At 36.9% G+C, this 17,005-nt stretch overlaps 1 protein-coding gene and 1 pseudogene across 2 annotated transcripts; both read right to left on the reverse strand.

Annotated features, from left to right (window-relative positions):
* Nucleotides 1-476: 476 nt before the first annotated feature.
* Nucleotides 477-5,766, reverse strand: LOC113067729 (synaptonemal complex central element protein 2-like). Of its 2 annotated transcripts, none has more exons than XM_026240169.1 (5): nt 2,752-2,860; nt 2,321-2,407; nt 2,161-2,237; nt 1,863-2,070; nt 477-764 (listed from the first exon to the last, which is right to left on the reverse strand). In XM_026240169.1, the coding sequence occupies exons 2-5, from the start codon at nt 2,402-2,404 to the stop codon at nt 570-572; spliced, it is 564 nt and encodes a 187-aa protein (XP_026095954.1). In that variant the 5' UTR covers nt 2,405-2,407; nt 2,752-2,860; the 3' UTR covers nt 477-569. The 2 variants fall into 2 exon arrangements, with proteins under 2 accessions (XP_026095954.1, XP_026095953.1); XM_026240168.1 differs by lacking the exon at nt 2,752-2,860 and adding an exon at nt 5,640-5,766 and having other exon boundaries at nt 478-764.
* A 4,623-nt stretch (nt 5,767-10,389) lies between these two features.
* LOC113067730 (phenylalanine--tRNA ligase alpha subunit-like) lies at nt 10,390-16,586 on the reverse strand (annotated as a pseudogene).
* Nucleotides 16,587-17,005: the final 419 nt, after the last annotated feature.

Here is a 17,005-nt window from a genome sequence, read left to right on the forward strand (position 1 = left end):
TGATTTATTACGCAAAGATTTCAAAGAAGTGTAGAATAAAATAGTTTACTGCAGTTGAATAAAAGATTTAATATTATGGTGTTTGCAAATTGGTTTTCATTACACGGATTGTACTGAGGGTCTCTAGGGTCTGTTATCTAATCCTAATTTTATAATGTTGCTGTATCTTGCTATCTGTATCTATTTAGAGCACTAAGAAATCCATAAAGAGAATTGGCAACAGATTAAATGAGTTTTCAAAAACTAATGCTGTGGGAAAAAGCCTTAATCCTACAAAGCTCAAACCTTAGCTATTGAAACACAAATAATGCAGTTACCCAAACCACATTTGCCAGATTTGATAAGGAATAGCAAAAGACCTTTACATAAACCATGTAATCCATCAAAAATTGATTTTACTTTAAATACATGTAAATACAAATCAAATTAGCATATTAATGTGCATTTGAACTTTCTTTTACATACTATTATAAAAAAAATAAATAAAACAGTTTTCATTTTGAAATGTTTAAACAATTCCTTCTTAAGTTAAAGTTTAAATTAAATTAAGTTTATGTTTGATTGTGTATCTACTGCTCTGTGCTGTGCTGCAGGCCTTTATTGATGGCGGCTAGGGTTTGACTGGCTCCCTGTAGCTCCATACTCAGCTGACTGCTCCTCTCCAGCACCTCCGACAGCTCAGTGATGCTGGCCTCCATGCCCTGACTGTGCTGCTCATAATACTCAAACATCTGCTCCTTCACCTGCTGACACATCTCCCTCACCTGCACAGACACACACAGCAATAGTTCACTGATCACTGGAGTGGTGTGGATTATTGTGATGTTTTATCAGCTGTTTGGACTCTCATTCTGACCGCAGCATTCATGCAGAGGATTCAATGGTGAGCAAGTGATGTAATGCTACATTTCTTCAAATCTGTTCTGACGAAGAAACAAACTCATCTACATCTTGGATGGCCTGAGATTGAGCACATTTTCAGCAAATGTTCAATTTGGGTGAACTATTCCCATTCTTTTCTAAATGTACAGTGTTTACATGAAAAATACATGAAAGTTTTCTACATCATTATGCTTTAGGCCAGTTGTTGCTGAGCCAAGTTACAAAATTATTAACAATCACTGACTTTCTCTGCATAGATGCATCAAAAACATAAAGAATATGCTCTTAGCTCACATGGAAACCACTTGGATGTTAAGTTCCTTTCTTCAGAAGTTTCTTTCTGTTTGTTAACCCCAAAACAACACAAAGGTTTAAGACCTTATAAATATGTATATGGCTTGTTCAAAACATATTCATACCATAATGACTCTTCAGGCACATCAGATTCCATAGAAAAAAAAAAATAACGAAATACTTTTTTTATTTTTTATAGTAAAAATGATCATAAAACAGTGAAAATCATAGGAAGATTACTGTAAATAATAATGATTATATGTCAAAATTGTCTGATATTTTGAGGAAATCCACATGTAGCTGTTTGGCTTATGCCAAATCCTGTTTAAAAATATTTTATAGTGTAAAATGTATCATGCATATAAATATATACTGTTCATGTAATGCATATATAAACAAATATATAGGAGCATGCAATTAAAAATGTTGCAAAATTAATTAAATTGTTATCATCTCTAATCCAAATAACCCAACTGCAGTTTAATTTAGATTAATTGGAATACACATGGAATGGCAAAACATTATTTTTGAAAATTTGCTAAAAACGTTTCCTTGTTTTTTAAACTGAACTCTATGTTGGTATTATTTCAGCCAACTGCATTGACTTCTTAAAAACACAATATCAGTCAAATACTGTTTCTTATATCTTTAACTGTTTTCTTTGCATCTGTTGTAGTGTTGAGTACCTTTTTAATGAGCTTTTCCTCAAAGCTGTTCATCACATGTTGGTCCATGGCTCGCCTCTCATTTATTCTCTCAATAAGATCCTGTGCTTTCTTTCCAATCTCATCTATTCCTGAACTTGTGGGAGTCAACACGGCAGCATCTTCCATAGTACTGTTGCCCGGCGAACTTCTAGTCGAGGCTTTTGAAACTCCGATACCAGAGTCCTCACTGTTACAGGGTGAAACAATGGGTAAAATGTCTGTAAACACAACTAAAAATAGCAAACAAGCAAGAACAAGTTTTCTGTTACTGATTCACCTTTGTTGCTCATTGCTGTCGTCCAGACTAACAAATGACAGAGTTTCACCTGTTGAGTTAAAACCATCATCCGACACCTGAATCGAAAGGAAATAAACTTTAGCAGCAATACTAGACAATTATCAGACATTTGATCATTTTAGTGTAAAATCATATGTACCTTTGCTGATGATTGGTGATGACCAGCTTTGGGTGTTGACTGCAAGGCCATAGAGCCTGAATTCCCAAAGAAGTGATGTGCCATAGCCTGAAAAACAGAATATATGACACTTAAGTAAACAATAACATAACAGATACAAGTACATACATACATTAACATGATAATTAACCGGCGTCATCATTCAAAAACTAACGTTACAGTCATTACAACATAGCGCGGTGATTTCAGGATTATACTTTGAGCTCCAAAGTACGTCAAAGAAAACAATGATACTATTATCGTACGTGTAATTCATATGGTACCTAAACAGTGTACGTTATAATTTAACGACAAATTATATAAGTCAAAGATACAGTTTTACGCTTCGCGTTCATATTAGCATTTTCAATTCTTAGCTCGTTGCTTAGCAAATCGGAATTACTTAAACTCACTCTCTGATGAATCCCCGTCGAGTAATGTGTCTCTGGGGTTCTTCTAAACCTTAATAATAACAAAGTAAGCGAGTGGCAATTTTGTTCACTTTTATCGGCGTTGTTTACAGTTTACACAAACCTACAGCGCGCAATGATGCACGTGACGGGCACGCGCGTGGTTGTATAGAAAAACGACAGCTAATTATAAAAAAATAATAATTATACTTTTTTTTAATACATAGACTTTCCAGAATAACTTTTTTTAAATAGTTATTTATTTATTTAGAGCAATTAAAAAAAGAGATAAAAACCTAAGCTACGTATACACTATATATGTCCAGTAAACCATGGCATTTTTGATTGCTGTGTTATAAGACCAACAGAATTTCTTAAAATCCTCCATAAATTGGCAATCCACCAACATGAGGTTTATAAGGAGACCCCCCTGCCCTCATAATTTGCTCTAGTGTCTCAGGTCAGCATCTTAGGAGCAACCATTAATCCGTAAATGGAAATACATTCAGGCCTGGCCTCACTGGCTCAGATCATAATGGACTGTAATAACGAGATGAATGAGTGTCAGAGGACACAGATAATCTCTGATGTTGCTGAGCCGACTGGGAAAACCAGGAGCAAAGTACAAACATTTGCACAATGAAAAAGGGAAAAAAATTAACGTTGTTCAACTTTTCTGTAGATGAGTTTGTTTCTAGAATAGATTTGGAGATCTTTAGCATTACATCACTTGCTCACCAGTGGAATGAGAGTCCAAACAGATGATTAAAACAATAATCCACAAGTGATCCACACCATTCCAGTCCATCAATGATGTTAAAAACTGTGTTTGTAAGAAATAAATCACACAACAATGGACTGGTGGAGTGTGGATTGCATGTGGATTATTGTGATGTTTTTATCAGCTGTTCAGACTCTCATTCTGACGGCATCCATTCACTGTAAAGGGTCGGTCACTGAAGAAACAAACTCAAGTACAACTTGGATGGCTTGAGGGTGTCGATTTTCAACTTTGGGTGAACTATATTTTTAATGTTGGTTAATAGAAATAGAATTGTTAATTGTCTGTTCATGTTAGTTCAGTGCTTTAACTAATGTTAACAGGTACAGCCTTTGTTTTAAATATTGTAGAAAATAATAAATGCTTTAGAAGTATTGTTTATGTCATGTTAGCTTTCACATCATTTCATGTTTTCACTTTTATTATTTCATCTCATGTTTTTTTTTTTTTTTTATGAGTATTTTATTATAACATAATTTTCAGGACACTGACTTTCAACAGGGACACAAAAACAATAGGTGAACAAATGTTCAAAGTCAAACCAGGTGCCAGATTTCATTTTAAAGCTCATCCAAAAATAGAAAAGGATGAGGGACACAGAGAGGGGAACAGGAGGTTGTGAAAGCATGTCAATCTTCTGATGATTAGAGAGGCAGTATCTGATATAAACCCATGTGCTGACACATTATCACAGAAAGATCATATTCATCAGAACTAAATATCATGACTGCTCAGGTTTTGTTCACCTCAAAAAAGGCACATTTACTGAGAAGAAAACATTGGAGAGTCTGGGGCTAGCTGTCCCAGGACTGTAGTCAAAACTTCAAGATATGTTTAAATGCATTCAAAAATAAAAATGAGAAATTATAAGTAAAAATAAATTTGCTCAGACCTCCCCAAGTGAAACGCATGACAACTTGCCAAGAACCAGCACACACATTTGTCACATAAAATAAGTCCACATAAAAAAATAATAATTAAAAAAAGGGTTACAGTCCATGCAATAACATATTTTGCTGCTTGATCTATGAGAGCTGTATAAAATTACTGGCCTTGAGATTTTTATTTCCTGAGACTGACATTAATATATGCTCATAAAAATATCATCAACTGCAGTAAATTCCATATTTTTGCTCAGTTTGAATAAAATTAAGGGTTTTCCTCTCTAAAGTATGAACTCCATATTCCCATGATCCATTAAAACATAATCTATCAAATATGATACAGTAGTCCAAAAAAAAAAAAAAAATCTCCATCTCATCTCCCATAAGCACTCTTGCACAATTATTCTTATGATTCTTATTGCAGGGATAAAGAGGATATACACAGAACAAATAAAAAAGCCTTTCGTGTAGTCCAACACTATGTCTAACACCGTTGGCTCATGGTCTTCTGTCAAGCTATGCTGATTTTGAAGAGGGCCATTATGAAATCGACAAATCCTGCACAAGCTCAAATGGTTATGTAAGAGGAATACTGCTTAGCTGTAGCTTAAAATTAATTTGACAACATCCTGACAGAACGGTCATCTTTTGAAAGAGTTTTCCGATGCCCCCTCATCCTGAATTTAGTCTAAAAGAGAGCACACTTTACTTTCATGTTAGGTTACTCAGTGGCAATACATTTCGAAAAATACTCAACATAAAATGTGCTTTAAAAGCTCTTAATTAAGCGTGACAAACAAAAAGAACAGTCTCTAATGTTAATTTACTTTTGAATCCAAACTTTTGACAACCAAAAAACCTAATAATCATCCAAATAAAAGCCCAAGTAAAAGTTTTCATGAAGAACAAAACTCAGACAGGAGATCCTAGACCTTTCAGACCGTTTCATGGGGAAATTCGGTTTTGTTAACTGCAAATACTGTAATATATTACATTAGAAATATTTTGTTTGCTTAAGATGTGTATTGTAAACATTCATGCCAAGTTTTCAGGTTAACTACGTCCGTTATCAATTGACTATCATCCTGTAAATCTGCAAAACAATAATAGTACTTTACCACTAATGTGATCAAGCGTTGCTCTATCAATAAAATGCTATTTAAGCTTCAGTATGAAAGTCATGCTAGTATTCATGTTTTAAAAAATGTTCAATGTGTCTTACTTACTATACTGGGTCTTTACGAACAGTAAAATTGTTATTTTCCCCCAAATAAATCTGGTTAGTAGTCAGATTGAGTATTTTCATCTGCTAAACAAATCGCTAGTAAACAGAAGTCGCGTTCGCCTGAAGTGGTAACCATAGCAACATAACTTGACCAAAACAACGTAACGTTACTACTATGTATCACTTATTATAGATATCCTGAACTAAATAAAAAAAATATTTTTATATTTTAGCGTCGCCAAAAAAAAAAAAAAAAAATAATAAAAAAAATTGAGTAAGAAAAATCTTGAGAAAAATATTTTCCGAAAAGCGCTATACAAATAATTTGAAACGGAGTTATAAGTGGCATTGTCGAACTGGGCTGATCATGTCACGCACAATGATTTATTTTCGCCCAAAACAAAGCCAAGATTAGTCTGATAAACTGGATTTAACATGTGTCAATGAGAAAGCGGGTCTTTTCGGAGGATCACCAGGTTCGCGGAATCCCCGATTTAATTAAGCGAATTAAAGGACTTGGGACGCGGCCAACGGCGGCATTATCAACTTCTTGGAGGCGGGCTCAAAGGAACCCATCTACCTCTGTGTAGTGATTCAAACCGGGCGGAAAATGGGCGCACTTCGAAATGTACTCCGGGCTGATTGATAACGTTAAGCGAGAGTCACGTCGACAGAGAGAGGCTTTAGCACCACGGACAGCGCACAGACGCGCATGCGCAGCACGCTCCTGTGAGGAAGCTTGGACTTGAATGAAGACGAAGTACAGGCTCTCTCTCTGTACACACTCAAAAACGAGAATCTACAGGCTTTGAAGAATAACCAGATGAACTAAAACGATAACAAGTCTTGATATAAAAAAAACTCTTCAGGAATAAACAGAACAATATATATACATATCATATCTTTTCTAAATTCTGTTGAAAGTATCTAACTTTTCCAGATTATTATAAAGCGAGGAGTTTTTAATTCAGAAATCGAAGCAACTTTCAACGGCGACAAGTTCGTCAAAGAGACGTCCAACATAATCGCTCTTTTTGGACGATTTGTCTGGAAGAAGTAAAGGCTGGTTATGAATTCTCTCAACGTAACAAGTTTGAACTTTACGGATAAAACCGGACATGCGTTTCAATACTCCTTTCCGAGCGAGGACCCGATGTTCAGAGACTACAAGCCGGTGACCCGCGACCTCATCCCCCTGCCGAAGGGGGTCCTGTACCTGCTGATGGCCGCGCTGGTGATTGTCGCGGTCGCCTATGCCATAGTGGGACATCTGATCAAAGACCTCGCGAACGATGTAGCAGGTACGATATCTCAAAACCTCACAGTAACTCCTGGTTAACCTGTTAGCTGTTCTGCTTTATTTTGTACAACGGTAAAGCTTTGGAAAATACCATGGTAGTCTACAGTGCCATGGCATTAGTACTCTTCTGTACTATGGGACTGCCATAGTACATTTAAGGGAGAAATCTTTACCATGTATGGTTGCATAGTATTTAAAATTTGGTAACGGTAAGACTTTTTAAGGTATTTTATTTTATACTTAATCAAAAATTATATATATTCTGGGAAAAAAACTGTTTCCACAAAAAAAATTAACTGAATTCAACATTCATGATAAGAAATGTTTATATATATATTTAAAATTTTTTTGAGGAAACAGTTTTTTTTTCCAGAATTATCTTGTTTATATGTTTGTAATGTTTAAGTACTTGGACAGTTTTAACTCAAGAACTTTTAACAGAGTTAGATTAACACAGAACTATATTTCAACTCAAGTGTAGGTCCTCAGTTTTTTACACCCCTGATAAAAGTGTTTATTTATCATAAAATAGCACTTATCTCTCATTATAGACTGTGTACTAGGCCCTAACGAAGACGATGCAGAAAAAGACGACATATCGAGCATCAGACCCACCCGTCTGCCTGCAGCTCTGTCTCTGTCCCATGCCAACGCCTTCCACGTCTGGGACCAGGACGATGTGGTGATCCCCTTACCATCAGACGACAGCCCCCAGATGAGCCCTCTGCTGCTGGCTGCCATCCCCTACATCCCCTCCTTCTTCCCCACATCCAGCTTCAATGACAGCCCCTCAGTGCCCAACAGTCCTGGGCCGACATCTACTGTCCCACGGGACGTCTGAGTAAAAACGGAAGGTAGGAAGGTGAAGCTTGGCCACCTTATGACACTTTACTGACAGTGTATAATGGGCCAAGCCCAAAGAAAACATCTGGAAAAGAATCATGCACCAGAAAAAGACTTTGTGCATGTTCTCTTCACGCAGATGTGACTTTTAAAAACATATTATACTGTGCTAGCTGATATTATGAACCTGATAACATGAAAAGACGGTTTTATCCAAAGTGACTTCCACTGCATACATATATATATATATATATATATATATATATATATATATATATATATATATATAAACACACACATACTTGGTTAACCATTCACATTCCCTGGGAATCAAACCTATAATTATTGCATCACTAGAACCTCATTGGAAACCTCTTCTGTTTTGTTTAGTTTTCTCTGAATTTTCGGACTCTGAGAGGTCACTTGGAAAAACATACTGTAGGTTGGACTGCTTGAGTCATTACTTTTTCCTGTTGTGTAAGACGATTTATGGAAGCTCTGTTATGAGCACTGTTGAACATCACTTCAGTTCATCCCCAAAAGGAGGATTAATTTGGAAGAACTTGAGCTCAGAATGACTCTGCATTATATATTCAGTTGGTATTAATGACATAACATAACTCACGTCAAGACTTTCCATGCCTGCGCAAATAAACCCAGAATTCCTCCTCTGTGTCGGATGGTCTCAAGAGAGCGTCTCTTTACGGGAGCCAGTCTCTTGGAAATCAGAGATGAGCGGGCCAGAGGATAAAAAGGGACATTTGGACAAGGCCCAAAGCAACATAAACTCAGCAAATGCCCTTGAAAAGGTGGAGAAACTTGTATGATGATTGATAATGTTAGATTCATCTGAATTTGAATGCTGGATCTAAATGTCAAGTTCACATTGAATATATGGATTCACCATACAGTAAAAATGCACTGAAATCATCTTTGAATATTTTTGTTCATTTGCATTTTTGGAGACCACATGGGGTTGTTCACACAGGATACATTCTTGCATTATTTCAACCATGCATTTTTTTTTTTTGCCATTGTTTTTTTCCTGCACCTTACGTTATGAGCATCCTTTTTTTAAAATGGTAACCAATAAAATGTTGAAAATGAAAGACTTTTAAAGTCAAAATTGACACTTTTTGTTATCATACATGTTATTAAACAGCACATAAACCTGTTCTTACTTTGAAATGTTTTAAGATGTTAATGCGAAACATTTATTTTTTATTTTTGGCAAATCTGTGCTACGACTAGAGAAATAGGCTGTGTATGAAAATTTAAACACCCGTAATGCACCGGATTCAATCAGACAATCCAAGAGCAGGGATACAAAAAAGCAAAAGATGATTTGTGGTTTTATAGTACTGACATTATAATAACGCAAAGCTGGCTCAATACAGACGAACTTACCCTATAAAACAACAAGGGCCAACGTTCAATCAGTTTCTACACAGATACCCTGAAGTTTCTAGTCTATAAAGCTTGATTATCTGGTTCAGGTGTGTGTATATGTGGCTTCGTGAATGTCCCCATGTACTTACAATGCAATATTTAGCTAAAGCAGGCTTGTTTTTTTTATAGTCCATATTGGTTGACAAGCTAATGCTGTTACAAATGCTGTATATAAAGAACCCTGCTAACCCTTAAGTTGGACTTGGAAAATTAAGTTCAATAACTTATGTATAAAACAAATGTATATCTCCATGAATAAGAGTAAAAACAAATACTATTACTAATACCATCTATCGTATAACAGTGAGTTTCTAATGTCAAAATGAGACATCCATACGTGTAATACGTGAAGCAGTGGCTAACACAGGGCTGTTCTCAGACAGGTTATTTCTAAACGATAGGGGATTACTTTGACTGGGCCACTTAAGATGTTACGACATTTTAGCGAGTAAACAAGATGTAATCCTTCACTGTCACAGAGGATTCCCTCCACCTCTCCTCCCCCAAAGGGCAGAGTTACCATTCACTGCTGATTGTGTTCAAATCATCTAAACTTCATCAACATGCTTCTGTCCCAGATTCAGAGCCTGACAATCCAACTCACATCCTCTCTAAATGTGCTTATATGTAATCTTATGTGCGCCAACAACACAAGATGCAGGAAATGAAGAGATTACAAAGCATGGCCTCGTCAAGCATGAGAGACGTTCAAATATTTGACCCCAAAATTTGAGCTGTTATGTACATTTACATAATTTTTAAGTTGTAGATGCCGAGAGACGAAAAGATGACGACAGCTTTAACTCATTTCCAACCGTGAGCTTTGCTGAAAGAAATGTAATCAGTGGCACTAATCTTATTTAGGTTGTTCATAGAACTTGATCACAGCGTACAAGTGTCCCCTAGACATACAAACACACTGCGTAACATTTACGTCACTTTCAGCGAAAACAGAATCAATGCAGACAGGAAATATTATTACTTAGAAAAGACAAAGAACATCTACATGTCGATTAATGGCAGACACATCAATCCAGTTTGACTTGAGTACAGTGGTTTTCAACCATGGGGGCTTATTTAAATTAATTATAATAAATATATATTATTAAAATAATCTAATTAAACTTGAATGCCAAAACATATAAAACCGAGACAAAACATTTTTTCCTTTAAAAAGCTTACCAATGAACATACCATTCTTGAAGGTTCTAGAATTGTATTATTTAATTTATCAACAAAGCTGATAAAAAAAAGTTTTGACGAGTTGTTTCGTTTGGAAGAAATATCTTTGGAGTCTTTACATTATGTGACAGTGGGGGGAGTCAAATCAAAATGCCCCGCCCACAGTGGGACACGGTGAAATCTCATTGGTCCCTGCTTCCCGTAGTGACACATTAAACATATCATGCATTTTTGCTTTCAGCATGGGCTAAAAAATTACTTGGCAGTAAAAAAAGCAGGTTAAAAAGCTGCACATTGCACCCTGTGGTCAAACACAGAAACAATGACATCAAACGGATTCTTGCATTTAACCAAGAGAGAGATTTACTCTGCCTGAAGAAAGCTTAGCACTCTTCACTGGATTTACACAAATGACTCAAGACCCTTATCCAGACCTCTCAAGTGCTGCATTTACTACAGTACAAATGCACAATGAAAATGAGTGTACACTGTAAAAATGACAACTAAATACAAAAATAAAATTAAAAAAATATATAAACCCTTATAATAATTTCATAATAAACAACCATTAGGTAAGTCATACTGGAGATTTGAAACTTTTTAATTTAATATTTCTACAGTAAGAGTACTTTAATAGTTTCCATTGCATTCTGTGTGTGTGTGTGTGTGTGTGTGTGTGTGTGTGTGTGTCGGGGGTGGGTAGAGACCAAAGAATTAACCTACATAAAAACAGAAGTGGAGCTTTGAATGGAAGCCAGTAGAGATTTCTTTATCAGGCGGTGATGTAATAAGGTCAGTGTCATGCTCCTCGTGTAAAGACGTGACTCTTTTGCTCTGGTTTGACGTCAGGCTGTTCAACGCGGCCCTTGTAAGTAATGCCCATCAGCTAAGTGCAGTTCTGTGTGTCCTCTGGCTTAAATAAACAATACAAATTCAGCTGAGTTGTGAGAGTACTAATGAATCCATATGCTGAGCTGTATGATGGTGATTAAGAGTCCAGTCGACATATTGGGCTGTCGTACACCATCTGGAGGTTCACTTTGTGGCCCACGAGCTCTCGGATGTTGTTGATTCCATATTTGATCATGGTGGGTCTGAAGATGGGTGACAATAGAGAAACAATCAAACAACTCAGATTTTGTATGCAATAAAGCTATTTATATGAGCGTGTCAATGTACCTTTCCAAGGACAGACCCCAGGCGATGACTGCAATCCCATGGGCAGCAGCATTTCAGGCCTGAAGACCCCAGAGTTACCCACCTCCACCCACTTCTTCAGACCTGAGAGAGATCGAGCGAGACGGACGGTTCATGAGGCTAAACTGGTTCAGACCGTTAGCTGAGAGCACAGAAAGGCTTTTTCAGCAGCCTTTGTAAGTACTGGAATATATTAGTGCCCTCAACTGCTGACAAAAATAACATATTTATGAGTTCAACGCACATTAATGTCTGAATTACGAGTAGGAAACATTACTTTCTACAAGTCCTGAGTTTCCAAGTTGCGTATACAAAATATGATTATATTAAACAATTACGAATACATTGCAACTCAATTTACAGTGCTTTCATAAATTTTTCTAATTTTTTTTTTGAAGATTCAAAACAACCAACCAGCTACAAGGTAACACAAAACATTACAAACTTTGATTTGAATCAGAAAATATTTTGATTATTGAAATGTTGTCTGATCGTCTAGAACTGCAGGGCTATGAAAAAATTATTTGTTGAACATGTTAGTTTTATATCGCTTCAGAAAATTATTTGTATATGTATATACATACGCATAAAACATAAAAATATAATATATATATATATATATATATATATATATATATATATATATATATATATATATATATATATATACTGTATGTGTGTTTATATTAATATATACACATGATATACTCAGAATGCACATATAATATGTAAAACAAAAACTTTTATTTTGGATGCGACTTATCTAATTTATAAAGCACAAGTTTTAACACTTAGCAATAAAAACAAACACTTCGTATGGAGAGTTTTACCTTCATGATAGCTGAACACCTCCATGCTTGGCTCGGTGTAGGGGTTGTACGCAGGCTTGAAGCGCAATTTTGTGATTCCTGAAAGAAAACATTTCAATTCATGGTGAATGAACCCTGGGATGTCTAAAAGTCAGACAGCGAGTAATTTACCAGGTTTCTTAATAAATTAATGAACATTCAGGAGTCTTCCTTCACTGTAAATGGATAGTTATACAAATAATGATGAATCTCACACACACTCGTGTATCTTATTATTAAAAAGCAAGGAGTGTAGTACCTAGTTTGGTGAAGAACTGGTGCAGGATGCCCATGAGGTCTCCCAGCGTGAGGCCGTAGTCGGCCACCACTCCCTCGATCTGGTGAAACTCCGCCAGGTGAGTAGCGTCCAGAGTTTCATTACGGAAAACTCTATAGATGGAGAAGTACTTGACGGGTGTGAACTTCTCCTGAAAGATTACACCACAGAGACGAGTGAGATCTGAGCTAAAGAGCGGTGAGACTAGCAGTGAGTCAGTCTCTCTCTCTCTGTGTGTGTGTGTGTGTTCACCTGCTGTGCGAGTTTATACAGCATGCGAGCGCTGACCGCTGTGGTGTGTGTTCGCAGGAGGTTCTTCTGGGCTTCTTCAATCTTCCAGTCATATTTGTATCTTAAAATTCAAACATTTGAGATGTTAAAATTACATTGATCTACAAATATAAAGTACTGTACTGTTCAGAAGTTTTTTGTTTTAAACCAAGGCTGCATTTCTGTAATCAAAAATACAGTGCTGACACTAGTATTATGAAAAATCATTACAGTTTTCTATTTTAATGCTTTTTAAAATGTCATTTATTCCTGCGATGCAGTGCTGAATTTTCAGCATCGTTACTCCAGTCTTCAGAGTCATGCGATCCTTCAGAAATCATGATAATATGATGATTTGCTGCTCAAGAAAACATTTAGAATTATGAATTATAATGCTCATAATGATCATCTTACCCGTGTGATCCGTAACCTCCTTCAGAATGAACCTGCTTCACTCTCTCCAAATAGTCCTGAGGAAACTCGTGAGCAAGGGCTGGGTCTTTGAAACACATCGAATATTATTAGAAAAATATGCCTTGAATGTATAAGGCATGAACTCCTGCAGAATGAGTGAAAGCACAGAGGTGGATATTTCTCACCCGAGATGAAGAAGGTGTCGTGCTGGTCTCTGGCTGGGTGCTGCTGCGGCTGGAACAGAGGAGCTCTCGATGAAGTTATTGGTGGGCATTTCTGTGAAGCTGTGAATCAGAGACCTAATACTTACGAATATGCTTGATTAAAACATTATTATGGAGTAAAATGTTTGGTATGAAAGGTAATGAACAGTATGAAATGTTCACATTAATATTCATATTAATTATACAAACAATTGCAACAGCAACACAATTGGGTTCTTTGTTTGCTGAATGAATCAGAGTTTTGAATGAATCACTTTAATGAATGATTCAATAACTGAATAAATCATCTGTCTGAACAAATCGTTAAAATGAGTGACTCAAATCATTGACAGTGATTTGTCGCCACCTACTGGATGTTTTAGATTTATTTAAAGTACCTTTCCATTAAAAAAAATAATACATAGAAAAATACTGTATTCATTCATAAATGTACTTTAAAAAAAAAAAAAATCTGACAGGCATTAAAGCATTTGTAAACTGTGTTCAAGTTACCTCTGAGCAGTCTGTGAAAATACATCTTAATGCCATTTCAGATGCCAAGATGGATTTTACTGAAACATTTACTGCTTGAATCTAAGAATTTGACAAAAAAATGTGCTTAAAAATAAAAAGTTTAAAAATGTCACGCCTGTAGAAAAAAATCAGATCTAGGAGGCAAATAATGCCTCATAATGGATAGTGGAAGTTATTTTCTGTCTCTACAGTGAACTAACCATCACATAGAATATGAATACTAAAGCTTGGGGAGTCAGCTGTCCATGAAAGGCCTAAACCAGAAAAAAATAGAATATGTATAGAATATGAATACTAAAGCTTGGGGAGTCAGCTGTCTATGAAAGGCCTTAACCAGAAAATAAGATACCAGCACAAAAACACACTTGGTACAATTTTCTCTTATTCTAATCATCGAGAGAATGTTTAGGTTAAGGACACGCTTTAAAATCTTTCATTCAGACTGCTCCACAAAAACACTGACCAAGCATGTGTGAAATCATTTCGTCCAAACTATTATGTCCACACAATAAAACTGCTAACTGGTGGTTTGTCAGCCGAGGCAGAAGAGTGTTCTGCAAAGGTAAAGGACTGACCCCATCTCCAGGAAGATCTGCCTGAACTGAGTCCGGACCTTCATGAGCGGGTGCAGGTGACCGCAGTCTGCAGCGACACCCATCGCCTCGAAATTATACGGCTTGAACTTCTTCTCCTTCCAGCTCCCACTGAGAGAAACAAGTGACAAACATTAAAAGCCAAAGACTTGTGAAGCGTTGCATTAAACCCAGCTGAAAACACAAGCCATGCAGCTTACAACTACACCCAGAACTGAAACTGTGCCGTTTTTAAGTTGTTAATAACTCAGCACAAGTCAGAAGTAGTCTGAAAGTCTTGCATTTCAGAACTGCATCTTTGAAACATGATGTTGTGGAATACATTGAGGTTTTTTCCTGTGAGAAACTGCTTGGTCTCACCTGGCGATCATCTCTGGAGTGAGTTCGGTCTCTTGTTTGGTGATGGTGGTACTGAAGCTGCTGCCTTTAGTGATCCAGTATGACTTAACCGTCCTGAAATTAAACATCCATACATTAACAAATTTGGAATACATTAGTTTTCCTGGGTTTTCAACAGGGATGAGATTGTTATTATCGAGCTGTAGCGCCTCCTGCTGCTCAAGCAGCATTAAAATGAAAAACTTTCACAACAAGTTAAAGCCAAAGACTCAACTCTCTCTTACACTTCCGACAGCAGTTTGCGTTTCTTGAGTTCATTCTTCTCTTTGTCTTCTAGTTTTGCCGATAGTCCCTTTTGCACCAGCTGTAGTTTGTCCCTTACAGCATCCTCAATAGTTTCCACCTGAAACACACACACACACACACACAATTACTAACACATTCACTGGGAGTTTCAGGCTTGATTCATTATGTGTGCAGCATGTCACTCACGGTTTTAAAGACTCTTGATCCTCCCTCGTGAGCTTTATCCAGACGGATGCATTTGTTGGACATGGCTTTGCTGAAACCAACCTTCCCGCTCGGCATTTTCTAAAAGAATCAGAAGGTACATGAGATATAGAAAATACTTTCTGTTTTCATGAGATCCATCCTAGCGGCACTCATTATAGTCGAAACACATGTGTTCTCCTGTAGTATAGACTACAGACGACTCCTCCATCTCTCACCATTAGTTCACTCACTCTGCTTCAGACCCTCGTCTGGGATGGTCTTGAACACTCGGGCTTCATGACTGCCCTGCTCCGCGATCTCACAGCCCTCTCCGGTCAGCTCCCAGTGTCTGGAGGACTTCTGCTCCGCAGAGATCACCTGACAACAGGATTCACACAGGTTAAGACAGAGAAACAACAGTGACATGCTTCTATTACAAAACAGCATGTATACGGACACCCACAACAATTTACAAACAAGGGTCAAGAAAAATAGGAATGTTCTTGCCAGTGTACAATAATATGCTACAAAATACAGACCCTCTAAAATAGTTGCAACGTGCCTAATAGCATTTAACAGTAAGATATGACAAAATACAGATAGAAAAAAATATAGGTAGATACAAAATATAGATAGATAGATAGATAGATAGATAGATAGATAGATAGATAGATAGATAGATAAAAGTACCGAGAGGCACGCAAACAGACGAATATATAGACAGACAGACACAGATATCATAACTGTGCTTTTATCAGCAGTTGTTTTGACAGGTCTGTATTGTAACATGGTTTCAGTGATGAGCAGATCATGTGGATGGGATGGTCTGGCTGGTTTGGGCTCACCTCTCCCAGCGCCTGCAGGCTCTTCACCGCGGCGACGATCAGCTGATGACCCACCCCGAGATCCGCCGCCACATCCTGACTCTCGATGCCACCGTCCGCCTGCTCCAGCAGCCGCAAGAGTGCTTCCAAAAGCCCGGTGTCAGACATGCTGGAGTCGCTCGGATGGGTAAAAGGAAGTGACGTCACGTCAGCCGTAAGAACCATAGACAGTAAAAGAAAAGAACCGTGACAAAAACGCAGTAGTTATTATTAATCGTTGACATATTATGCTGCCGTCGTTACCGGAGTTTTCAATAAGAAGTCCGCATACATTTATTACAAATATTCAGGACACTTAAGAATAGCTCTGTATTAACGTTACACCATTAAACATAAAACAACTTGTAACGGTACATACATTATTTTTTACAGTGATTATTATTATTACCGGCGTTTTCAATTGTGGCGTTCATAAATATTCATTAGGAAAAAATATTTATATAGCTCTATTTAATAAAAAGTGTATTTATAGCGGCTCTATTTAATAAAAATGTTAATAAATAATTAAGATTTCAATAGCCAGTTTCACAATCCTTTTTAAT

Source organism: Carassius auratus, linkage group LG28B (assembly GCF_003368295.1).
Source record: "Carassius auratus strain Wakin linkage group LG28B, ASM336829v1, whole genome shotgun sequence".
In the NCBI taxonomy this organism is placed as follows: domain Eukaryota; kingdom Metazoa; phylum Chordata; class Actinopteri; order Cypriniformes; family Cyprinidae; genus Carassius; species Carassius auratus.

What these genes read in the sequence shown, in the direction of transcription:
- LOC113067729 (XM_026240169.1), bottom strand. Translation starts at nt 2,404, where the DNA reads ATGGCACATCACTTCTTTGGGAATTCAGGCTCTATGGCCTTGCAGTCA. An exon ending in ATCACCAATCATCAGCAAAG is followed by an intron (nt 2,238 to 2,320) that starts GTACATATGATT and finishes CTTTCGATTCAG; the next exon opens with GTGTCGGATGATGGTTTTAA. An exon ending in GACAGCAATGAGCAACAAAG is followed by an intron (nt 2,071 to 2,160) that starts GTGAATCAGTAA and finishes ACCCTGTAACAG; the next exon opens with TGAGGACTCTGGTATCGGAG.